General features: G+C 47.1%; 1 protein-coding gene across 7 annotated transcripts; it reads right to left on the bottom strand.

Annotated features, from left to right (window-relative positions):
• Positions 1–2,126: 2,126 nt before the first annotated feature.
• Positions 2,127–26,365, bottom strand: dhdds (dehydrodolichyl diphosphate synthase). Of its 7 annotated transcripts, XM_038797752.1 has the most exons (10): positions 26,289–26,365; positions 24,150–24,267; positions 22,141–22,257; positions 21,331–21,473; positions 19,288–19,404; positions 19,030–19,131; positions 16,771–16,885; positions 14,387–14,494; positions 5,099–5,373; positions 2,127–2,864 (listed from the first exon to the last, which is right to left on the bottom strand). In XM_038797752.1, the coding sequence occupies exons 2-9, from the start codon at positions 24,210–24,212 to the stop codon at positions 5,128–5,130; spliced, it is 1,011 nt and encodes a 336-aa protein (XP_038653680.1). In that variant the 5' UTR covers positions 24,213–24,267; positions 26,289–26,365; the 3' UTR covers positions 2,127–2,864; positions 5,099–5,127. The 7 variants fall into 7 exon arrangements, with proteins under 7 accessions (XP_038653680.1, XP_038653643.1, XP_038653672.1 ...); XM_038797715.1 differs by lacking the exon at positions 2,127–2,864 and having other exon boundaries at positions 4,327–5,373; XM_038797744.1 differs by lacking the exon at positions 2,127–2,864 and having other exon boundaries at positions 4,327–5,373; positions 26,297–26,315.
• Positions 26,366–27,054: the final 689 nt, after the last annotated feature.

Raw genomic sequence — 27,054 nt, 5'->3', positions numbered from 1 at the left:
AAACGTTTGCTCGTTTCTCTCCTTACAGATGCTGCCAGACTGAGATTTTCCAGCATTTTCTCTTTTGAATTGGAAAAATGAATTTGGTACTCTAAATTTATTTTAATAGGAACGATTCAGGACCTAGAACATCAATGCCTCAGTTGAGAGCTTCTACCCTGCAGGACCATTCCAGTATATACCGGTCGATTACATTACCATTCCGCCATGTCAAAGGTGACGTCCTGATAATAGCGGACAAGTTCTCCAGGTGGGTCGAGGCCGATCCGACCAGAAGAGCTACAGCTAGCCACACAGCTAAGGTTCTATACAAAGACTATATTCCCAGATGAGAGTACCTACCAGCATAACCTCAAACAGAATCAAAAGGGGAACTGATGAGTATTGATTTATTCATAGGTTTAGGTGCTAATTAAATGTATGTAGCAGAGAGGTAAAAATTATTAAGTGTCTTGACTGTGTGAATCCAGTCATTGTTTCAGTCACTGTTTCACATGATGCATTCCAATGTATTCAGCAATAAGAATGCATCAACCAGTCAGTTATATCAAGGTCACCAGGCCGAGCTGCAGCATGAGAAACATATCCGGTAATTTTCCTAAAACTGTGCACGCAGATGCTGAGCAAGTCTTGATAGGCACCAGTCAATATTAAGTAATGTCCAATACTTGATTAATAATCATCCTCTAAGTAACAGACATCCATTTGAACAAACCAGGAGGTATCAGCTGAGAATTAGAAACCAATGAAGGATTAAACCAGAGATAAGAATTCCCTTAAAAGGAGGACCTCCTGGTCGACGTCTTGTTCCTGAATTCCTGAATCATCTATGTTTGTTTGTGTTCAAAGTGAGTTCTTTATGCTTTTATGTTTTATGCTTTTTACCATGAGTTTGTCTTTTTTGTGTATCGTTTAATATTTCATTTCTGAAGTTTTGTTTCAGTTCTTAATCAAGTGAATAATTAGCAATAAAATCGTATTTTTTAAGGCTCCAATCAACCAGACTATCGACTCTCATCAGAAGGTAAAATAAGAACCCCAACACCTCAAGAATTCTCTTAGAAGACACATCCTAAGGTTATTTACTTATGTTGGGACCATCTATAAGTATGCCATAGTCTTCTGAATCTTTAATTCTCCTCAACTCCAGCTATTCTCAGAAGTAATATTTTCATTTACCATCTCGAGACTAGATATTCCAGTCCCTTGATCTGGTTACTTTTCAATACTTAAAAGCTAATTCAGCTGATTGTTTTATTTGCAAAATAAAGTAAAGTACAGTGAGGCCCTCTAAATTCTCCCACTAGCTTCAAATTAGGCAATCTAACAGCTCCTGTTCCCTCAAGATTCAAACTGAGTTTGTTTTTTTTTGTAATTAAGGGTCAATTTAGCATGATCAATCCACCTACCCTGCTCATCTCTGGGTTGTGGGGGTGAGATCCACAACAGACACGGGAAAAATGTGTGAACTCCACACAGACAGTGACCCGAGCCAGGATCAAACCCAGGTCCTCAGCGCCGTGAGACAGCACTGCTAAGCACTGCGTCACCGTGCCACCATCAAACGGAGTTTATGACTCACCCATGTTCCACACACTAAATTATGACATTAGTTAGTTACTCTGCTCAAGGTGAAGGTCTGTCATTTACTCTGGCTAAGTTCTCTCAGTGATCTAAAAACTGTATGAGGTCCAAACTGCAACTAACTCCCAGCAAACATCTAAATAAATTGAAACCAGAGGACTGTCTCAAGCTCCACCCATCTCCATGTTGACATAGCTTACTCTGGGCTGGACTCAAACTGATGGTATCCCTCAATTACAATTTCTTCCTTGATCTGAGGAACTACATTCATTTTACAACCTTTCAGGAATTACTGAAAGCTTTTTAACTAATTTAGCCCCACCTCCAAAAGCAAAAACATCGCTGGGCTGTCATTGTTCTTGCAGACATCATATCACCAGCTCTTTAGAGAAGCAAACCAACCTGCTACTATGTAGGTCGATCTCTTCTAACTTTATTAAATAAAGGTGCTTTTGATTAATAAGTGGAGATGCGTATTTCCCAATCCCTCGGTTTTGGTGTGATAAGAGTTTTCTATTAATAACCCAACAGCAGACTTGAGATACAATGAACTCAAAGGCTTAGTTTATTTGCGCACAAACACGAGAAGAGGTCCACAACATTGCGTCCTTTGCATCCATACAGTAAAAGAGGGATTGGGGATAGAAATATTATTTCACGTGGATCCAGAGTCTAGAATCAAAGTCCGATGGGGTATTCCTTCACGAAAGTAAGTGGGTTGAAACCCAACGCTTTATAATTCACTTTTCCAGTGGTGTTAAATTCACACAATGAGATAAACACAGAGATTAATCAGTCTTGTGGTCATTGATACAGAAGTTCCACCAGAAACAGTATAAATGGGGCCAAGTATTCAATATGGGCAGAGCCTCTTCTCTGTGATATCGCTAGTTAGATAGTAAAATGGCAGATTGAGTTTGCAGTACAGCAAGGCAACATAACTGGTCCCATCAGTTAAAGGTCCATGCCACATGACCCCCATCCTGCCACATTGTCTTTGACCAGGAATGTGTATCCCTTGTCTGGGTCTCCAAGATGATTAAATGTCTCAATCACAAAGACTTAAAAGGAAGTTTGTGGGTCCCTTTGTCTTTGCAGATGAGTAGACTCCAGTTAGCCAAGCTGGGTTACGAAATGTAGATAGCCTTTTGGTCTGTGCAGCCACAAGGGGCTTGTCGATTCTCTTCAGGGATAACAAAGTTCAAGATTCTTCAATACTGCCAGGTATTTCGGTCAAAGGTCACAGAAGGACCATTCGATTATTTTAAAAGGCATTTGTCCTGCTTTTAAAATTTTATAAATAGTCATGAGTATATCTATATAACGCTCATAAACACGTACAGTGTGAGGTCTTCGTCCCCTCGCAACAGATTGACAAAAATATCACTGTCTCTTTAAAGACAAGCTCCTTCTGGAAGCTGCAGAAAATGAGGTCCAGCGACTCAAGAGGTGAATGCTGTAAATGCTGGCTCTACCCGAGGTAGTTCCCTTGAATCGCATCTAAGACAATAATCTTTATTAGTGTGACAAGTAGGCTTACATTAACACTGCAATGATGTTACTGTGAAAATCCCCTAGTCACCATACAATGGCGCCTGTTCGGGTACACAGGGGATTGGACATTCTGAATTCCCTCTAACAAGCACGTCTTTCGGAACTTGTGGAGGGAAACCCGCGCAGACATGGGGAGAACGTGCAGACTCTGCACAGACAGTTACCCAAGCAGGACTCACACCTGGGACCCTAGAGCCATGAAGCAATGTATTTGCTAACCACTGTGCTACCGTGCCGCCATGTGTCAGTATTTACAATGTATCTGCTAGATTAAGCACAACAGATCAATTAAATTGACATTTCATTCCAACTACTTCCCATAGGCTGTTGATTAGAAATTGGTGAGGATATTGGCATATGTATTTTAGCATATATTCATCAGACTATTCAAAAGATTGGTAGTGAATGTCTAATTCAGATTCTGATGGGCCTGTTATACATTTGAAGTGTTGTGATTTATCTTTTAGTTTCACTCAAAAGAATCTGATTCCACAACTTAAAGTCTGTGACCCCAGCAAATTCTTCCCTAGTAATGAGCCTCTTTAGCTGAAGTCGGTTCACAAATGAAGTTCTGGATCAGTCTGCCATCAGTGCAGGACAGGGCCACTCTGATCAATCTGGGGGGTTTTCTGAGTTGGGATTTATCGAGATCAATATCCTCCTTCCTCAGACTGGGGATATTGGACTGCACACCTGCATTCCTCCAAAGTATCTAATCCATACTATTGTGCATTTATTATTTAGCAAACACACACTTCAGCCATTCAAACCTCTTACAATGTTCTGTTTTATATTATTCAGGTGAGGTATTAATCTCAGAACTGACAGATTAGACAGACACTGAGAGCAACAGCTATTCTGCAGCAGGATTCAACAATTGTCCTTAAATGACACTTTGATTCACTGAATACAAAAAACTCCTCACATTAAAATTCATACTGAGGGTTGTATATAACTGGGGAAAATACTTTGCCCTCACACTTCCAACAGGATCAATTTCAAACATTGTCCATGTTCAGAGGCTCAAATGTCTCATTGAAGAATGATCTGCTTTGTTTGATCCTTTGTTCTGGACTGTAACCAATCACTGTTTGTCGATGTACCAATTGTCAATGTACTCTGTTGATTATTCTTTTTTTTGTCTACCATGTATATACTGTGTAGGTTCCCTTGGCCACAGAAAAATACTTTTCGCTGTACTTCGGTACATGTGACAATTAAATCAAAATCAAAAATCTCCATCGCATGGGAACAATAGGCTTTTTCAGCACCTGCCACTCTCAACAGTCTCAGGAACAGTTTAATAATCACTGGTTTCTCATATGTTCATACTCCTAACCAGCGAGCCCAGTGATAATTCAACTTTGGAGGGGACACAACTGAACTCAATTCTGTCCACACATGCACAGCATTCCATGGCAAATGGACAGTGATCAGGAATAGGAAACCTGGAAATGCACTGCCAACAGGTGTCAAGAGTGCTGCCGTGGCAGTCAGACTACTGGTCCCGCCAACAGAGTCTCAGAGTGCCAGCTGTGGGTGGCAGTCACAGTGCCAAACTGTCTGAAGTTAAAGCCCTCCATAAAGGGACAGAATGTGACCATGTTTTATCCTTGGCACGAAGTTAGCAGGGAAAACTGCAGCTACTACATAATTCTCATTTGCACCAGAGGCTTCACAACTCAAATATTATCAATCTCCATATCAGTGGACATCACCGTTCACATTATGCAAGGTGCAGCATTCAAACATGGGCATTTTTGTATTCCCAACTGGCACATACATCTGGAGACAGCTGCATTTATCTAGTTCATGTCAGAGTGAGAAACCTAGCCGGCAGAAACTGGGAGCAAGAAGACCTTGAATCCAAAACCTGCTAGCTGAATTTAACAGGCAGTGGGTCAGAGACATCCAATAACAGCACAAGACACCTGTTACATATTTATCACTTAATTCTCACCCTGCTGTCAGCTGTCCACTCCGTGTTCCCTAAACACGTAGAAACGGTGCAGAGCTCTGCACCAAGTCAGTGAGAAATTTCCTCCGCTTGTTCTCTAGCCTCTGCAGGAAATTGGAGACTCTCTCTTCTCGTTCTCTGCTGTACTTTAGGATCAGTTCCTGTTTGCACTCTGTGCCTCCGGTCTCCCCCACTGTTCCCAGTTGCTCCAGCACACAGGCAAGATCTGCCTCCACCTGCTGATGCCGACATGCTGCTTCGTGCAACAACTTAGCTTTCTGCAAAATAAAAGAACTAACCAGTTTAGGCTCACATGCAAAGGTCAATATGTAGGTCAGCATATTTAATATTAGTTAAATCTGCTCCTAAGTCATTACATTGATGTAATAAGCAGCAGTTGCATATCTAAATGACAGCTTGTCATCCACATTCCCTCTAAAATGTGATCTTTGTGCATGGACAGATTTTTCAGTATGCAATCCCATTAAATTGTTTTTCGCCACCACACACCCATGCATCATAGTGGAAACATTATTTGTAAATCTTACAGGGACTGGAATAAGGGACACAACTATCTAGCTCAAACAGCTCTAGCCCAGGAGTTGGCAAAAAGAGGATCTGGAGGCAGTAAGCAGTACCTGGAAGAGCAAGCAAAAAGAGGATGCAGATGCAGTCAGCTGCAAGTGTGTGTGAAAGGAGAATTTGGTGGCAGAAAGCAGCACCTGGAAGACCTATCTAATCCAATCCAGTCTATGGCTCCAGGGAGGAGTGACTAAATTCTGAGAGAAATTAAAGCAAAACATAAATGGTTGTCTGGTGAATATTTTACTCGTTAATCTTCAAAATGTGTGCATTAGTAATTGTAATGTTTTGTTAGTTCTAGTAAGGTATATCAACAGGTTATTGGATGCCAGTGTGCATCTAGGGCAAACATGTCTGTAGTAAGTGAGTCACTGAGCTGGAGGCCGAGCTGCAGACACCGAGATATATCAAGTTACCTGGACACTTTGTACCATGAGGCAGTCACACCCCTTAGAATAGGGGCTTCCGATTTGGTCAGGGAAAGGAAAGTGTGACTGTGAGTCAGGAGGTATGAAGACTCAAAGTAGAAGTGGAGGAGCATCAGCCTTTGCAACTGTCCAACAGGTTCAAGGTGCTTGCAACCTGTATAGATTTAGTGGGGCGACAGGATATGTAAACGATCTGACCATGGTACAGAGGTCATTCAAGGGGAACAATAAATAGGAATGTAGTGGTACTAGAATACAGTATAACCAGTGACTAGACACAATTCTCCAGACATAGCCAAGAGCAAGAGTCTTGAAGAGTCCAGAAGGCTGCGTTGCCTTCCTGGTGCCATGATTTGGGATATCTGCTCTGGGTTGGGCAGAAATATGCAGTGGAACGGGGAGGATCCACTGGTCGTGCTTCACGTAAAAACAGAAAAAAATGGCTCAAGAAAATATAGGGAGAAATTAGAGTACTAAAGAAAGCTAGCTAGAAATATAAAAAACAGATAGTAAGAGTATTGCTGCAGGTATTTAAAAAAAAAGTAAAATGAACACTGGTCCTCTACATAGTGAGTCTGAGAAATTAATGTAAAATAAGTAAATAGCAGATGAACTGACAGAGATTTTTGCATCTGCAGTCTCTGTGGAGGATGCAAATAATATCCTGGAAATAAGCCTGCATCAAGAGGTGAAAGGGAGGAACGTAAAACAATTACAATCACCAGGAAGTGAGTACTGAGAAAATTATTAAAACTAAAAGCTGACAAGTGTCCCAAACTAGCTGCTGAAATAGATGCATTGGTATTAGTTTTCCAAAATTCCCTAGATTCTGGAAAGGTTAGGGCAGATCGGTGGCGCAGTGGTTAGCATTGCTGCCTCATGGCGCCGAGGTCCCAGGTTCAATCCCGGCCCTGGGTCACTGTCCGTGCAGAGTTTACACATTCTCCCCGTGTTTCGCCCCTGTGGTGATATGATCTGCATACATGTCTGCCATTGGGGCAGAACACCGGCTTACCATTGGCCCTGGTCGGTCATGTGCCTCTCGACCGATTGGCCGAGAGGCTGAGTTAACCACGCCTCCATTAATGACGTATAAATGGACAAACGCCCGGCGATTGTCCATTCCATTGTAGACGATCGCAGAGCTGTGTTCTAGTCTATTAAAGCCTGACTTTTGTAAAGCACACGTCTCGCGTACAATTGATGGCACATCAATTTAATAGACTAAGACTTTGAAGATGGAGTTCCGCATCAGCCCGCAAACTCCAAACTCTGCAGAACTTTTCCAACTCTGGCTGACATGCCTCGAAGGGTTCCTAGCATCTACAACCACCCCCCCCCACCGTGGCACAGAAGCTGCACGTCCTCCACTCCAGCGTGGGTATCGACGCCTACGCAATAATCAAAGAGGAAACGGATTATGATGACGCAATACAAAAGCTAAAAGGACAATTCATCAAACCAGTCAGCAGGGTATTCGCCCGACATCTGCTGGCCACCAGAAAGCAGGCAACCAATATTACCGGGCCCTCCATGCCCTGGGGAGGAGTTGCTCCTGCGTAGTTGTCTCGGCTACGGAGCACATGGAACTACTGATCAGAGACGCTTACGTGGCTGGGATGCTGTCCCCCACTATCCGCCAGCGGATGCTGGAAAGAGACAACCTCAGCTTAACTGAGACACTGACTCTCTCCTCCTCTCTGGAGGTCGCGGATCAAAACGCCCGCTTCTATGACCCTAGCCAGGTCTCCTGGCACGCTTCACAACCGCCACTCCCCACCTCCCTCAGGCCTGTGCCGCGGGACGCCCCGACAAGTCCACGGGGCCCCGCTACTACTTTTGCGGGTTCGCAAACCACCCTCGCGCGCGCTGCCCAGCCCGCTCCGCCCTCTGTAAGAGCTGCGGGAAGAAGGGCCACTACTCCACGGTCTGCCAGGCCAAAACGCTGGCTGCGGCGTTTCTGGACGCCACGCAGCACTCTTCCCCCCCCCCCCCCGCCCCCAGGCCTCTGCAACCGGCCTGTGCGCCTCTCTCTCTCCCCCGGGCCTCCCGACCCGCGCCTCACCGGCAGACCTGCTCGCCTCTCCGGGTCCTCCCGGCCCCGATCTGCCTGCCTCGCGAGCCTCTCCCCCACCGCCCCCGGGCCCCGGCATGCTCGCCTCTCTGGGCCCTCCCGGTCCCTGCCTGCCCGCCGCGCGAGCCTCTCCCCCCCGCCCCCGGCATGCTCGCCTCTCTGGGCCCTCCCAGTCCCTACCTGCCCGCCGCGCGAGTCTTCTCCCCCCCCCCCGCCCCCGGGCCCCGGCACCCGACATGCTCGCCTCTCCGGGCCCTCCGGGTCCCTACCTGCCCGCCGCGCGAGTCTTCTCCCCCCGCCCCCGGGCCCCGGCACCCGACATGCTCGCCTCTCCGGGCCCTCCCGGTCCCTACCTGCCCGCCGCGCGAGCCTCTCCCCCGGGCCCCGACATGCTCGCCTCTCCGGGCCCTCCCGGTCCCTACCTGCCCACCGCGCGAGTCTTCTCCCCCCGCCCCCGGGCTCCTGCGCCTGGCCTGCGCGCCTCACCTCCCCCGCTCGCAGCCGCTCCACACGGCTCGCCGGCACCGCTAGCTCCGCCCCCAGCGGCCACGAGGGCCTCCTGGGCGCCGCCATCTTGGGGCGCCGACCCCACGTGCGGGTCCTGGGCGCCGCCATCTTGGGGCGCCGACCCCACGTGTGGGTCCTGGGCGCCGCCATCTTGGGGCGCCGACCCCACGTGCGGGTCCTGGGCGCCGCCATCTTGGGGCATCGACTCCACGTGCGGGTCCTGGGTGCCGCCATCTTCGGATCCCGACTCCACGTACGGATCCTGGCCACCACCTTCCGGGATTTGCACGCAAGGTTCCTCCAGCATCGACTCGGACGGCGACGACGGACACGGATTTTCTCCACGGCTCGCGGTCGTTCAGCTCGACCAGTCACGTCCACGTACGCTCGCCAAAACAACGCTGATCCACCTCAACGGCCACGAGACGGGCTGCCTGCTGGACTCCGGGAGCACGGAAAGCTTCGTTCACCCTGCCACGGTAAGACCCTGCGCGCTCCCTGTCCATCCGGTAACACACAAAATCGGGTTAGCCTCAGGTTCGCACTCCGTCCACATCACCGGGTGCTGCATCGCGGACCTCACGGTCCAGGGGAAGGTTTTTAAAAATTATAAATTCCTTGTCCTCCCTGACCTTTGCGCACCGGCACTCCTAGGACTGGACGTCCAGTGCAACCTGCAGAACTTGACCTTCCAATTCGGCGGCCCTATACCCCCCCCTCACTGTCTGCAGCCTCGCGTCCCTCAAAGTGGATCCCCCCTCCTTGTTTGCTAATCTCACCCCCGATTGCAAACCCGTCGCGACACGGAGCAGACGGTACAGCGCCCAGGACCGGTCCTTCATCAGGTCCGAGGTCCAGAGGTTGCTGACGGAAGGGGTCATCGAGGCCAGAAACAGCCCCTGGCGAGCCCAAGTGCTGGTGGTCCGGACTGGGGAGAAAAAACGGATGGTCATCGACTATAGCCAGACCATCAACCGGTTTACGCAACTGGACGCGTATCCTCTCCCCCGTATTTCCACCATGGTAAACGAGATCGCGAAATACAAGGTGTTCTCCACTGTGGACCTTAAGTCCGCTTATCACCAGCTCCCCATCCGCGCGAGTGACCGCATGTACACCGCGTTCGAGGCTGATGGGCGCCTCTACCACTTCCTTAGGGTTCCGTTTGGTGTCACAAATGGGGTCTCGGTCTTCCAACGGGAGATGGACCGAATGGTCGACAAGTACGGATTACAGGCTACCTTCCCGTATCTTGATAATGTCACCATCTGCGGCCACGACCAGCAGGACCATGACGCCAACCTCCAGAAATTCCTCCCAAACCGCAAAACTCCTTAACCTCACATACAATAAGGATAAGTGTGTGTTTAGCACCGACCGTCTAGCCATCCTCGGCTACGTAGTGCGTAAAGGAGTGATAGGCCCCGACCCCGAACGCATGAGCCCCCTGATGGAACTCCCTCTCCCTAATACCCCAAAATCCCTCAAACGCTGCCTGGGGTTCTTCGCATACTACGCCCAATGGGTTCCCAATTACGCGGACAAGGCCCGTCCCCTCATTCAAACCACGACCTTCCGGCCGTCGACGGAGGCCTGCCAGGCTTTTAGCCGCATCAAAGCGGACATCGCAACGGCCACGATGCGCGCCATCGACGAGTCCCTCCCCTTCCAGGTCGAGAGCGACGCATCAGAAGTTGCTCTGGCGGCCACCCTGAACCAAGCGGGCAGACCCGTGGCCTTCTTCTCCAGAACTCTCCAGGCTTCCGAAATCCGTCACCCCTCTGTGGAAAAGGAAGCCCAGGCCATAGTCGAAGCAGTGCGACATTGGAGGCACTATTTGGCCGGCAGGAGGTTTACCCTCCTCACAGACCAACGGTCAGTAGCTTTCATGTTTGATAATGCACAAAGGGGCAAGATCAAGAATGACAAGATCTTACGGTGGCGGATCGAGTTGTCCACGTACAACTATATCTTGTATCGTCCTGGGAAGCTCAATGAGCCTCCTGATGCCCTGTCCCACGGTACCTGCGCCAGCGCTCAGATAGACCTCCTCCGCTCCCTCCACGCGGACCTCTGCCTTCCAGGGGTGACCCGCCTATACCATTTCATTAAGGCCCGCAACCTGCCTTTCTCCATCGCGGAAATGGGGTGATTTTTGGACGAGCTGGAGATTCCGAGGCTGGATGAAGAGAGGAGGCAGGTGCTGGAGGAGCCTTTAGAGTTGAGGGAGTTGATGGATAGCATAAGAGGAATGAAGTTGGGGAAGGCCCCGGGGCCGGACGGCTACCCGGCAGCGTTCTATAAGAAGTTTGCACCTTTTTTTCTGGGGGTATTTAGCGAGGTGTTGGAGAAGGGAGAGCTACCGGACACATTGTCACAGGTGTCGATTATTCTAATCCTGAAGAAGGGAAAAGACCTGTTAAGAGTATGGGTCATATAGGCCCATTGCACTGCTAAACACGGATGTACAAGTGTTGGCCAAGTTAGTGGCGGGGAGGATGGAGGGGTCGCTGAGGACCAAACGACCTTCGTAAAGGGCAGGCAGCTCTAAGTAACATTAGGAGGCTGGTAAACATAATTATGACCCCATCAGAGGGGCAGGTACTAGAGGTTGTGGTCTCTATGGATCCAGAGAAGGCTTTCCGGCAGGAGTGGAGGTACCTGTTCGAAATCCTGGGAAGGTTTGGGTTTGGCCCAAAGTGTGTGGCATGGGTGCATCTATTGTATGTTGTCCTGTTTGCGTGCATACAGACAAATGAGATGAGTTCACATAGTTTGGGGTTGAACAGGGGAATTAAGCAGAGGTGTCCGCTGTCGCTGTTGCTGTTTGCGTTGGCGATAGTGCCCTTGGCGATGGCCCATAGGGGGTCAGTGGAGTGGCAGAGGATTGGGAGGGGGTGTAGGGAACACCGGGTGTCACTGTACGCAGACAACCTGTTGCTCTTCATGTTGGACCCGCTGGAGAGTATGGGGAGAATTATAGCCATACTGGAGAGGTTTGGGGCTTTCTCAGGGTCGGGAAGAGTGAGGTGTTTCTGGTGAATGCGGCGGGTTGGGGAGGCAATCTGGGGGCATTGCCATTTAGGTTAGCCAGGGACAGGTTGAGGTATTTGGGGGTCCAGGTTACTGGGGAGTGGGCAGCGATGCACAAGTGGAATCTGACAGCATTGGTGGAGGTGGTTAGGGGGGATTTTAGGAGGTGGAATATGCTGCACCTGACACTGGCGGGGAGGGTCCAGGTGGTTAAGATGAACACACTACCGAGGTTCCTGCTTGTGTTTCAGACCCTCCCAATCTTTATCCGCAAGGCCTTTTTCCAGAAATTGGACGCAGCGATCTCAGAGTTTATATGGACCGGAAAGGTCCCAAGGGTAAAGAGGGCCTTGTTACAGAGGCAGAGGCAGAAAGGGGGGCTGGTGCTACCAAACCTGCTGCATTACTACGTGGCGGCGAACGTGGAGAAGGTGAGAGGTGGTGGCAGGGGGAGGGGTTAGAGTGGGTTAGGATGGAGGAGGAGTCCTGTAGAAGGCTCAGCCTGAGGGCCATGGTGACGACGTCACTTCTGCTGTCACCGGGAAGGTACACAGTGAGCGGGTGGTACAGTCCACAATCAGGGTGTGGAACCAGTTGAGGAGACACTTCAGGATGGAGGGAATGTCGTTGCTGACACCATTGTGTGTGAACCACAGGTTTAAGCCGGGGGAGACGGATGGCATGGATAGGAAGTGGAGGGAAAGTGGGGCTGGTGAGGGTTAAGGGATTTGTACCTGGAAAAGAAGTTTGCAGGTCTGAAAGAGCTGCGAGAGAGGGTAGAGCTGCCAAAGGGAAGTGAATGCAGGTAATTGCAAGTGAGGGCAGCACAGTAGCACAGTGGATAGCACTGTTGCTTCACAGCTCCAGGGTCCCAGGTTCAATTCTCAGCTTGGATCACTGTCTATGTGGAGTCTGCACATTCTCCCCGTGTCTGTGTGGGTTTCCTCCGGGTGCTCCGGTTTCCTCCCACAAGTCCCGAAAGACGTGCTGTTAGGTGAATTAGACATTCTGAATTCTCCCTCTGTATACCTGAACAAGCGCCAGAATGTGGCAATTTGGAGCTTTTCACAGTAACCTCATTGCAGTGTTAATGTAAGCCTACCTGTGACAATAAAGATAAATTTTTTTTTTAAACTTTGCGCGAAATGAATGGTGAGGGTTTCCCAAGCTGCCGGAGTCTACCCTGCTGGAGCGGTTGCTGCTCCCGGATGTGGAGGGGGCGGGCAGGATTGGTGATATATATGGTTGGCTAGGGGAGCGCAGGTAGTGGGATCAAGAGCTGGGGGTGGGGAAATAGGATCAGGAGTGTGGAGTGTGGTGATGCATCGAGTAAATTCAACCTTTTTGTGCGTGAGGATGAGCTTCATTCAATTCGAGGTATGAGACAGGGTGCATATCACCCGGGCGAGGATGAGTGGGATCTTCCAGGGAGTGGCAGACGAGTGTGAGCGAGGGCCAGCGAATCACGTGCACATGTTCTGGGGCTGTGAGAAGTTGGAGAAATACTGGGAGGGGATATTCAGCACACTTTCGAAGTTTATGGGGGTAGAGGTCAGGCCGGACCCAATGGTGGCAACCTTTGGGGTATCGGAAATGCCCGAGCTGATGGAGGGAAGGAGGGCCGATGTCGTGGTTTTCCCCTCTCTAATTGCCCGGCGAAGGATATTGTTGGACTGGCAGTCGGCAATGCCGGGGCAGCCTGGCTGGGGGACCTGTATGACTTCCTTCAGCTGGAAAAGATAAAGTTTGAGCTTTGAGACACAGTGGGGACTGTCCATGACCATTTTGTGGGGGGGGGGTAAAAATTGTACAAACTGTGAAGGCGTAGATAACGTTATTGATTTGTGTTCTCGTATTTTTGAATATGTTTGGAATAAATACATTATTTTTTTTAATGAGTACTTTTGGTGGCCGCTTGTTGTGGTTAAAAGGCCGTAGTCGAAGTTCTTAGACAAGAGCCATCTTTCACGTGACCGCTCAGCTCATGGATGCCACTGGAAGTGATCAGTGAATATTTTTAAGGCCAAATTGGATAGATTCTTGATTGACAATGGAGTCAAAGGGCTTAGATGGTATGTAGGAAAATGGAGTTGAGGCCACAATCAGATCAGCAACAAACCTATTGAATGGGAGAGTAGGCGCAAGAGGCCAAATGTCCTACACCTTCTCCTAATTCATATGTATGTTTTTAGAAGGAGATTATTGCTACTCACCCTCCTTTCTCAGGGGATTAGATTGTAAAGCTTCAATGCCTTTTATGAAGTTCAATAATGGGATCAGTGTGAAGGTAAGTACTCACTGTAGAGGGAGTAGCTTGTGATCAGCTTACAACACGGTACACACGGTTAATCTTTGGGCATCATTGCCAAAAACTAGTGTAGTTTGTTGGACTGATGATGCTTTTAAGTGGCTTTTAGAGCAGCTTGGAAAGATATAGATAGACAGTATGACAAGGGTCTACCATTTCTACTGGTCGTCATCCCAATGTCCTATACGCCTGCTGTGCCTCAGCTCAGCCTCTTCCAATGAACCAGCCACCCTCTCCATACTGTCTGCAGGACAGGAGAGCAGATCTAGAATGTTACTCCTTCCCCACTACCCACAAAAAAGGTTGAGTACCAAGCTGCCACGTCCTGGTGCACTTGCTGCAGGTTTCCACATGCTTACCTGTAGGGCAGGGTGATTGACCTGATACTGCAGGATGGCTTGACACAGATTCCAGAAAGAGTATTCTGGCCACAGCACAGGCTGAAACACCAAGCATGAATGAGAGGTCTGCAGAGGTGAACAATCATTGTTTAATTAATAAACAGAGACAATGACTAAGACACTGAGATACAGTACAAACAGGAAGAATATAAAAGGATACAGGGAAATTGTATTAGATAGTTCCAGCTGCAGCACCTTCACTGGCTTGGGGCAATGGGCCAAAAGGCTTTCATTTCTATGGTTTGTATCATTTTTCAGCAAAAAACAGGAATTCTCTGGGTGTCCTGGGGCAATATTCCTTACACAACCAACCTTTCTAAAACAAATCATATAACGGGCAATTTCTCATTCCTCTTTGTAGCATCTTGCTAGATGAAGTTGTAGCAAAGTTTACTGAAGCAATACCTTGGAGGAATCATAGAATAGAATCATAGAATCCCTACAGTGAGGAGGCCATTCGACCCATCAAGTCTGCACCGACCCTCTGAAAGAACACCCTACCTAGGCCCGCTCCCCCGTCCTTTTCCTGTGACCCCCACCTAACCATTGGACACGAAGGAGCAATTTAGCATGGCCAATCCACCTAACCTCCACATCTTTGGACTGTGGGAGGAAACCGGAGCATCCGGAGGAAACCCATGTGGACATGGGAAGACTATGCAAACTTCAAACAGACAACCACTCAAGATCAGAATCAAACCCGTGTCTCTGGCGCTGTGAGGCAGCACTACTACTAACCACTGTGCGCCTTGAAAATAAATCATTGTGTGAACAGCTTTGGGATGTCCTAAGTTTTGATAAATTGTTGAATAAATGCAAGCTTTGTCTTTCTGCTCACAGTTTAATTTTGGAGCATACCACACTCTTCAGCATATAAAAAGGAGAAAGATAGTTTACCATGTCTAGGACAACCAAGGATGGTCTACCATCAAGTATTTACATTCTGTCTCTCTTGGATGTTAATATCCAGTTATGCATTTCCACACTTGCAGTCAAGGAAAAGGACAGTATGCTGGACATCACAAGGCAAGTAGTACTGAATCAGGGACAGGGACTCACCAAAATTAATGTAAGTAAAGTAACAATATCAAAATGAATATTGACAAATCCCTCAGAACCAGGTAGTTTCCACACAAGGTTTTAAAGGAAGTAGGGGAGAATACTGCAGATGTCCTAACTGTAAAGTTTTCTCCAGTCAGGAACCATTCTATTAATAATAATAATCTTTATCATTGTCACAAGTAGGCTTACATTAACACTGCAATGAAGTTACTGTGAAAAGCCCCCGAGTCGCCACACTCCGGCGCCTCGTTGGGTACACAGGAGAATTCATAATATCCAATTCACCTAACAAGCATGTCTTTCGGGACTTGTGGGAGGAAACCACGCACACACGGGGAGAATGTGCAGACTCCGCACAGACAGTGACCCAAGTCGGGAATCGAACCTGAGACCCTGGCACTGTGAAGCAACAGTGCTAACCCTGGATTGGAATTAGATTGGAATATTCCACCGGTCATTCACCTTTTTAAGAAAGGTGACAGTAGGAAACCAGCGACTTATACATCAGTTAACCTAATATCTGTTTTGGTAAATTATTGGAGTCTATAATAAGGATAAAGTGATTGACGACCATGAAAGATTTCAGCCCGAGAGCCAGCATGCATTTGTAAAAGGTAGGTTATGCCAGATGAACCCAATTGAATTTTTTGAATAGGTGGCAGCAAAGTAGTGAACAGAGGAATGTCTTTCTATTAAAATTCAATTAAGGGACAATTTAGCATGGCCAAACCACCTACCCAGTACATTTTTGGGCTGTGGGGTAAGACCCATGGAGACACAGTGCAAACCCAACACAAACAGTGGGATGGGGCCGGGATCGATCCCGGGTCCTCAGTGCCGTGAGGCAGCAGTACTAACCACTGCGCACCATGCTACCCGTAAACAGACAAATGTCTATGGTGCTATTCATAAGAAGGTATTCATAAGAAGGCATTTAATAAAGTCTGTCATAAGGTACTGTTATCTAAAGGTGAAACCCAGGTAATTGAAAATAAATTATTGATCTAATTATGAAATTAGCTAGTTAGGAAATTGGCCAAGTGGTGCTTTTACTCTAAGCTAAAGCAAATCTGCTCTATGATTTTTATCCTGCTATGTTTCACAGTAACACATTAATGTTAAACACCAGCCTGTCTTACAATTTTACATCTTTAGACAGTGTCAGAATGCATAATTGTTAAACTCAAAATATATTTAATGCAGAAATGTGCACTAATAAAATCGATGATGTGCATTTTATGATAAATGTTTAAAGCAACAGCTCTGCGTCACCTCCTCACCTGCCACAGCAAGAAATCGCTGAGCCGAACCTCCCCAGATGTGCGGATTAGCAGATCTGGGTCCGGGGAGCCACTCGAGTACAGGCACCTGCCCAGCAGAGACTCTGAAAGATCACTGAAACACAAAGGGGCTCAGATTAATGCTGTGCATTGGGGCTACGTGCCCTGAGATATTATTTCCAAGAGGTGAGAAAGTGATCAACCCCTCCCCAGGCTTAACATTGATTAATCCCTCCATTCCCAACCCTCAAGGCTCGACACTGAATAACCACTTCCTAGGCTCGACACTGATTAATCTGTCTCAAAGAACAAAGAAACGTACAGCACAGGAACAGGCCCTTCGGCCCTCCAAGCCCGTGCCGACCATGCTGACCGACTAAACTACAATGTTCTACACTTTCTGGGTCCGTATCCCTCTATTCCCATCCTATTCATGTATTTATCAAGATGCCCCTTAAATGTCACTATTGTGGGCAGCACGGTGGCACAGTGGTTAGCATTGCTGCCTACGGCGCTGAGGACCCGGGTTCGAATCCCGGCCCTGGGTCACTGTCTGTGTGGAGTTTGCACATTCTCCCCGTGTTTGCGTGGGTTTCACCCCCACAACCCAAAAGATGTGCAGGATAGGTGGATTGGCCATGCTAAATTGCCCCTTAAATTAAAAAAAAAAAATGTCACTATTGTCCCGGCTTCCACCACCTCCTCCGACAACGAGTTCCAGGCACCCACTACCCTGTGTAAAAAAACTTGCTTCGTACATCTACTCTAAACCTTGCCCCTCGCACCTTAAACCTATGCCCCTAGTAATTGACCCCTCTACCCTGGGGAAAAGCCTCTGAAGATCCACTCTGTCTATGCCCCTCATAATTTTGTAGACCTCTATCAGGTCGCCCCTCAACCTCCGTCGTTCCAGTGAGAACAAACCGAGTTTATTCAACTGCTCCTCATAGCTAACCTCCATACCAGGTAACATCCTGGTAAATCTCTTCTGCACCCTCTCTAAATCCTCCACATTTTTCTGGTAGTGTGGCGACCAGAATTGAACACTATACTCCCAAGTGTGACCTAACTAAGGTTCTATACAGCTGCAACATGACTTGCCAATCTTATACTCAATGCCCAGGCCAATGAAGGCAAGCATGCCATATGCCTTCTTGACTACCTTCTCCACCTGTGTTGCCCCTTTCAGTGACCTGTGGACCTGTACACCTAGATCCCTCGGACTTTCAATACTCTTTAGAGTTCTACCAGTCACTGTATATTCCCTACCTGCATTAGACCTTCCAAAATGCATTACCTCACATTTGTCCGGATTAAACTCCATCTGCCATCTCTCCAAGTCTCCAAATGATCTAAATCCTGTTGTATCCTCTGACAGTCCTCATCACTATCCGCAATTTCACCAACCTTTGTATCGTCTGCAAACTTACTAATCAGACCAGTTACATTTTCCCACAAATCATTTATATATACTACGAACAGCAAAGGTCCCAGCACTGATCCCTGCGGAACACCACTAATCACAGCCCTCCAATTAAAAAAGCACCCTTCCATTGCTACTCTCTGCCTTCTATGACCTAGCCAGTTCTGTATCCACCTTGCCAGCTCACCCCTGATCCCGTGTGATTTCACCTTTTGTACCAGTCTACCATGAGGGACCCTGTCAAAGGCCTTATTGAAGTCCATATAGACAACATCCACTGCCCTACCTGCATTAATCATCTTTGTGACCTCTTCGAAAAACTCTATCAAGTTAGTGAGACACGACCTCCCCTTTACAAAACCATGCTGCCTCTCACTAATACGTCCATTTGCTTCCAAATGGGAGTAGATCCTGTCTCGAAGAATTCTCTCCAGTTATTTCCCTACCACTAACGTAAGGCTCACCGGCCTGTAGTTCCCTGGATTATCCTTGCTACTCTTCTGAAACAAAGGAACAACATTGGCTATTTTCCAGTCCTCCGGGACATCACCTGACAGTGAGGATCCAACGATTTTTGTCAAGGCCTCAGCAATTTCCTCTCTTGCCTCCCTCAGTATTCTGGGGTAGATCCCATCAGGCCCTGGGGACTTATCTACCGTAATATTTTTCAAGACGCCCAACACCTCATCTTTTTGGATCTCAATGTGACCCAGGCTATCTACACACCCTTCTCCAGACTCAACATCCACCAATTCCTTCTCTTTGGTGAATACTGAACACTGGAGGTTCAACAAAGATCAGCTCCCACCTCAGTATGGTGAATGACGTAAAATTACCTGGGTTTCAGTATCCCTTCCTCCACTCCCAGAGCCATCTCCCGAACAGCACTGGTGATCTCATGCCGAGAGGTGTAGGCGAAGCAGACATTCAGGAAACATCTGCAATACAGTGGGTCAGTTAACAGAACAACATCAGAGAGTGGGGGAAAGTAAGAACAGGGGAGAGAGTGCCCCACTCATCCGGACTGAGTGTCAGAGACACGGCCATCCGCCAGACACACTTATAAACATACAGAGTACAGTAGAACTTCGTACTTGTTATAACTCTGTGTTGCTAACACCGCCTGTGCAATCAGCTCCTGGATGTCAACAGGCAGCAGGGTCAGGTTTCCCAGGACTCTGATACAAACACCATGTTTCTTCAAATTCTCTCTGGAGATTGAAAATAAAAATGATCAACAAACGCTGTGGAGAAATCACAACTCAACCGGTCTAACTTTGATGCCACCACCGTGCATGACTCTGGCAGTCATGGTTCAGTTGGTAGCACTCCCACCTGAATCAGAAGGTTGTGTGTCAAAGTCCCACTCCAAAATTTGAGCACAAAAATCAAGGTTGACATTCCACTGCAGTGCTGAGGAAGTGTTGCACCGCTGAAGGCACTGTTTGCTGGATGAGACCTTATACGGAGGCCCCACCTGCCCTCCTTGGACATAAAGATCCCATGGCACTATTTTGAAGGGTAGCAGGGGACTTTACCTCCGGTGTCATGAGCAAACAGAACCAACATCTTGCATACTCTTGCCATAGAATTCTTACAGTACAGAAGCAGGTCATTCGGCCCATCGAGTCTGCATCAACCCTCTGAAAGAGCACTCTACCTAGGCCCTCTTCGCCCACCCTATCACAATAACCCTAACTAACCTGTACATCTTTGGACACTAAGGGGCAATTTAGCCTGGTCAATCCACTTAACCTGCACACCTTTGGAATGTGGGAGGAAACCAGAGCACCTGGAGGAAACCCAGACAGACATGGGAGGAAGTGCAAACTCCACACAGACAGTAACCTTCGGCTGAAATTGAACCCAGATCCCTGGTGCTGTGAGGCAACAGTGCTAAACCACTGTGCCACCATGCTGCCAATGTTGTTGGTGCCAATCACTGGATCCTCCCCTCCCTCTCCAGTATCTTTTCAAGCCGACTCGAGATGTTCTCTACCTTGGCACCAGGTGTGCAACACCATCAGGGACTCTCAATCCTGCTCACAAAGGATGCCATCTGTCCCCTAATTATATAAACCCCTGCCACTTTTCTTTGTGCTCTCCCCGCTTTAATGGCTTCCTGGACCATGGTGCAGTGGTCAGTTTGATCATCCTCCCTGCAGACTCTTTCCTCGTCCATAAAGGGAGCAAGTAGGTCACACCTGTTGGCTAAGGCCAAGAGCCGAGGCTTGACCAATACTAAGCTTAGGATCCTGCTACCTGCCTCACTTGTTGTCACACTCTCCTGTCCCTGACCAGTGGCCAAATTTGAATTATTTAAGCTACATGGTGTGACTGCCTGGAACACAGGGTCAATGTAACTCTCCCCCTCTTGGATGTTACTTGTTCATTATCACACATTGCTATTTGTGGGAATTTGCTGTGCACAAATTGGCTGTTGCATGGACTGAAAATGAGGAAGCCATTTGTCAATCTAAATTAAAATGAAAATCAACAAGTTTGATTTTTTGCATAGTGGGGTGGAAATCTCTTAATCTCATTGGTATTTACAGCACACTGTTACTACGCACATGGATATTTAAGTACTCAGTCCAGAAGTCAATGGGCAGTGATCAGGAGCGAAAATACTGGCTGTTTTTCTTTCTGTAACCCAGGCATCAGTGCACTCCACAAACTGGAGCCCTCCTTCATGGTTTGGGTGAGTCAATACCACAGAAAATGGACTATTTATCACAGAACTGCTGGGATGACCCATGCATCTCTCAGTCCTGGGACCCACAGTCAGGCAGGGGGGAATCAGGGGTGGAGGAGGAAGGCCGAGGGTCAGTCACAGGGCATTGCTCTGGCTGTGTAATGGAGTGACACAGCCGGGACTCATTATTAGATTTGTTTTTTTGTTTATAAATTTAAAGTACCCAATTCATTTTTTCCAAGGGGCAATTTAGCGTGGCCAATCCACCAAGCCTGCACATCTTTGGGTTGTGGGGGCGAAACCCATGCAAACACGGGGAGAATGTGCAAATTCCACACAGACAGTGACCCAGAGCCGGGATCGAACCTGGGACCTCTGTGGCTCTTCCATTATTAGATTCTGAGTAGTTACTCAATGTTGGTATAATTTCCTGAAAGCCTACTGTTCCTCAAGAAGTCTTGTGAATTTTTGACGTGCGAGTTCCATTAGCCCATCCACTTCTTCTTTGGAGCGCTTGAAATTCTCAATACTGAAAGCGTAAACAGTCACCTCTCGGATATTCAGGTTCAAACACCAGCGTAAAGTCTGCAAAAGAAAATGCCAACCTCCCATCACTCTAAGCAGTTTTACACTTTGCTGCTCCTCCTCTCAAGGAGTTCAACTCCCCATATCTATGCAGCTATGAAAATTTGTCTTAGACCATAAGACATAGGAGCAGAAATAGGCCACTCGGCCCATCAAGACTGCTCTGCCATTCAATTCATGGCTGATATTTTTCTCATCCCCATTCTTCTGCCTTTTTCCCATAACCTCTGATCCCCTTATTAATCAAGAACCTATCTATCTCTGTCTTAAAGACACTCAGTGATTTGGCCTCCACAACCTTCTGTGGCAAAGAGTTCCACAGATTCACTACCCTCTGGCTGAAGAAACTCCTCCTCATCTCTGTTTTAAAGGATCGTCCCGTGAGTCTGAGATTGTGCTTGAGCTCCTGGCATTCATTTATTTAAATTCACTTCAGCTTTGAAAAAATAATTTTCACAACATTTCAAACTGTGCTCAGATTGCGTTCCAGGCAAAAGCTGCAGTTTGCGAGCCTCCCAAAAGGTACAAAAGCCTGAAAGTCTGATTTTACACAACGTGCCTTTGATACATCCCTGGAACCTGACTAGAAAACAAAAGACTCTTTGACGCTCCAACAAGGAAATGGGCATTTATCATGTTAATGTGAGACGTGGATATAGTTTATTACCTCAGCCAGCTTCTCAAACCCCTGAGAATGGCCCTGCTCTCTCTCCACTCGACATTTCTGTGCATATCGTCGATTCCCATCCATGATGAATGCCACATGCTCAGGCATTGGACCAACCTGCAGAACAGGACTACATGATCTTCGAAGTCTCTACTGTACAAAGACTAATTATTCAGATACTTCTGACATTGGGCGACACACCTTACAGTGAGGAAACAAATCATTGGCTTCTACCAATCAACCCAATTGCTGAGCTCCAAGATATCCAAAACAGCAGCTGGGGTTTTTACTTACGCAATATAGAGTGTACTCTTCTCCCTACACACTACCCCAAGTAAAAGGACACAACCCAACATCCTATCAGCAGATCGTTTAGGCGAGGGTTAGCAATGAACAAGGCTCCCACCCTCCCATAGTGCAACCAGTACTGCTGAAGTTTACAAAGGTGAAACCTTCGGGGCAGCACGGCGGTGCAATGGTTAGCACTGCTGCCTCACAGCACTGAGGACCCAGGTTTGATCCTGGTCCAAATCACTGTCTGTGTAGAGTTTGCACATTCTCCCCGTGTCTGCGTGGGTCTTACCCCCACTACCCAAAGATGTGTAGGTTAGGTGAATTGGCCATGCTAAATTGCCCCTTAATTGAAAAGAAATAATTGGGTGCTCTAAATTTATATTTTTAAAAAATAAATGGAAGGTGAAACCTTGCAGTTTTTTTTATTTAATTTAAAGTACCCATTTCTTCTTTTTTTACAATTAAGGTGCAATTTAGCATGGCCAATTCACCTACCCCGGTACATCTTTTTGGGTTGAGACTCACAATATGCAAACTCCACACGGACAGTGATCCGGGGCCGGGATTAAACCCGGGTCCTCGATGCTGTGAGGTAGCAGTGCTACCCACTGCACTACCATGCTGCCCTCCCTTGCAGGCTTTTTATAAGATAGGTCATTTCCATTACATGGAACCTACAGTGCAGAAGGAAGCCAGTCGGCCCATTGAGTCTGCATTGGTCCTTGGAAAGAGCACCCTACTTAAGCCCACGCCTCCACCCTATCCCCATAACCCCACCTAACCTTTTGGACATTAAGGGACAATTGATCATGGCCAATCCACCTAACCTGTACATCTTTAGACTGTGGGAGGAAACCCACACAGACATGGTGAAAGGTGTAAACTCCACACAGACAGACAGTTACCCGAGGCCGGAATTGAAGCTCGGGTCTCTAGAGCTGAGAGGCAACAGTGCCAGCCATTGTGCCACCATGCTGCCCATAATCGATGATAGTTTTATGGTGCCAGTTGTCCTTTCCCCCATTCTCCACTGTTTAAGTACTTCTAGCTCTCGGAGTGGTACATTTTACCATCTTACAAAGTTAACTGCTAGTTTAAACTGTCACTGTCCCTGTGCACTCGGCTCATCAGGGTATTTGACTGCAAGTTTTAGATTAAATTGAAAAGCAACAGAGTAGCACCCAAGTACAGCCTGGTGACAGTGGAAATACAACTTGTGTCCTACAAAGTCAATTGAGCACATCTATGTCTTGTGTGAATTGCAGAATTTGAGTTTAGTTTATGACTTGTATACAACAACTAGATCTCCTCACATCCTTAGAGTTTTGAAGCCAGGAATGCAGAGAAGTACTTAGTTCCTGCTAACGTGAAAGATAATGTGAATTCTCAATTACATGTGCAGGGAAACATACTAATGAGCTTGGAACACAAATCCAGGGAAGATACACTGACTACTTTTTTGGAAGCATTTTTCCCAAAGAGTCAGGCTGCTCAGAGACTAATCAGAGGTTCAGAAGCCTCTCTGGAAATAGATAGCTCTGCCTGGTCAGTGAACATCAACTTGAGAACAGAGGGGTGAAACAGCGAGTGGATGTGTGGCAAGGAATTCTGCAGTTTATTTTAGAAATCTAAATGTCTTTATCAGGTTTTACCACATAGTAAATCACCCTCACCACCAAATTTGCCTGTCCTTGAAGATAAATGAATACATTTACCTTTAAAATGGATGCACACAACCTCTCTCTGAGATTCAACTCCGCCTCCTGGATCCAAGACATTCTCAGGGGTCGGGTGCTCTTCAGTGCAGACACAGATCTGGTAGGATTCTATAAACTGGGAGAGGAGTTAATTATGAAGTACGATGGAAGATCAGATAGTCCATTAGTTCTTACCAATGCCTCCTGGTAATAACATGCAAGATCATAGAAAAGCCCTTTGGCAGTACTGGAATTGAGTGACTTTTCTCTGAAGGGAGGGCCACAATTCACAATTAGTACAAATGGAAGAAATAAATTGAGCACTTCAATAAATTGGTGAATTGATGTTAAATAAAATGTTGTACGCAATTCTGCACACCACACTTCAGGAAGATCAAGGCCTTGGAGAGGATACAATGATAATTTCTCAGGACGATAACAGGGCTGAGGGGCTTCAGGTAGGTGGAGAGATGGAGGAGCAAGATTTGATCTCCATGGAGCAGAAAAAGTGAGAGGGACATTTAATAAAGATGTTGAATATTATTAGATATTTTGACAGGAATAGTCTCCTCTGGCAAGTGGCTCAGTAACCAGAGATTGAAAATAATTAATCACGGGAAAGCGGATGGAAATGAGAAGGATCCCCCACCCCGGAAGACCCCCCGACGCCCGGAAGATGATGATGATCTGGAATATACTGCCCAAAATAATATTGAAAGCAGATTTCATGGGAACTTCCAAAGGCAATTGGAATGTGTTTGGAGGAATAATTTGCAAGATTATGGGATAAATTGGATGGCAACTTCAAAGGAGCCAGCAAAGGTAGGACAGGTTGAAAAGCCTTCACCTAGGGGCTGGTTTAGCTCAGTGGGCTAAATAGCTGGCTAAGCAGCACAGGTTCAATTCCCGCACCGGCCTCCCCGAACAGGCACCAGAAGTGGCATCTAGGGGCTTTTCACAATAACTTCACTGAAGCCTACTTGTGACAATAAGCGATTACTATACTGCACATTTCTATACTCATGTCCAACAGAGAACAAGGTTATCCAGCCTAATTGGTGTATGCTAGTGTTTACACATCACTGAATCTCCTTCCACTCCTCTTCATCTCATCCTATCACCATGATAAATTTAATCCTATTTCTCTTGTGATTATCTAGCTTCCTTTCAGATGCATCTATGGTATTCACCCCAAAAACTCCTTATGGCAGCGAATTACACATTCTAACCACTCTCCTAGTAAATAAATTTCTATTAAATTCTCTATTGGATTTAACAGTAACTATTTTATATTCATGTTTAACTCTTCCTAACAAACCCTTTTATAATCTTATGATAAAAGCAAATTACTGCAGATAGTCGAATCTGGTAAATCACATCAAGTCTGACATTGCCTATAGAGAGAACACTGGGTTAATGTCTGGAGTCTGGATGATTTATAAAATGTATCATCCAGACTCCAAATATTAGCTCTCCATAGAATCCGTACAGTGCAGAAGTAGGCCATTCAGCCCATCGAGCCTGCACTAACCCTCTGAAAGACCACCCTACCTAGGCCAACTCCCCATCCTATCCCCATAACCCCACTTAACCTTTGGACAATAAGGGGCAATTTAGCATGGCAAATCCACCTAACTCGCATACCTTTGGACTGTGGGAGGAAACCAAATAACCTGGACGAAACCCACATAGACATGGGGAGAATGTGCAAACTCCATGCAGAGATGGGAATCGAACTTGGGCCCCTGGCGCTGTACAACAGCAGTGCTAACCACAGTGCCACCCATCTATTCTCTCCACAGATGCTATCCGACCTGACAACTGTCCTACATTTTCTCTTTTTGCTCCTAATACAATTATATCGCGTCACCTCTCAGCCTTCTTTCTATTTCCTTCTGAACTTTACCCTTTATTTAAAGGAGCCCCCAGGCCATTGGAAACCCATCAGACCCCGACACACAGAGGCCCTCTCTCTGATTAACAGCAGGCCAAACCACGAGGACATCAGCCTCCTGGCCCAAGCTGCCAATCAGTGTGGTGGAAATGAGCCCTGGGTTTAGACGATGTTGTAACCAGGTTTAATCCTGCATCTCCTGTGCCCTTCCTCCGGTACACCCACTGCCAGCACCATTCAGCTGACCCCTCACTCTGCCTCACCCAGTTACCGGCGGCCTGACGACTCCAAGCGCACCCCTCCCCCCCCGACGTGAATACGTCACCCCTGCGTGCCGACGTCGCCCTTGCGTCAACCTCCATCACCTCCCTGCTGACATCATTCCGCGGGCTCCTTTCGTTGCTTTAAATGTTTTTTTTAAAGATTGAGAACCATCAATGATTAGAAAAGCAAAATTGTGTTGTCAATCGGCAACTTCTTGCTTAACATTGAAATATGTTACCATTTAGCTCTGGACCTATTTTCTAGGGGAACTTGTTTCGGAAATCAGGGCGTAAGGCCTGAGCATCTGAAAAAAATGAATGAAAATGAAAAGCGTCATTGCTTAAAGGGGCGAACCTCCAATATCCACCAGCAAATATTTCTGATCATGATATAAAATTATTTGGGTCTTTATTTTACATAGTGTACATAATGACAAACCCATTCCACTGTCCATTTTACCAGTTATGCGAGTAGGTGACATTGTGAGAGGAAGTTTAATGCCCAAGTGGCACACAGGTTGCTGGTCAAATTTGCACTGGCATCTCACATCGTCTGACCCAGTACAGGAAGGGCCATAAGTTACGCTTCCTGATGGAGTAAAGCAGGCCACAGAGTAAAATAATATAATTTAATTCATCTACCTCCGTCCACAATACACACACTCGTCCTCTTATGTCCCCTCTCCTTCAGGATATCTGCACCTGCTATTGGCATTATTTTATTTAGTTACTTCCCATTGAGCATCAGCAAGACATTTGAGATGCT

The sequence above is a fragment of the Scyliorhinus canicula genome, chromosome 1, assembly GCF_902713615.1.
Source record: "Scyliorhinus canicula chromosome 1, sScyCan1.1, whole genome shotgun sequence".
Taxonomy (NCBI): Eukaryota; Metazoa; Chordata; class Chondrichthyes; order Carcharhiniformes; family Scyliorhinidae; genus Scyliorhinus; species Scyliorhinus canicula.
The sequence above is the reverse complement of the archived record's forward strand: the minus strand, read 5'-3'. Positions and strand labels throughout refer to the sequence as shown.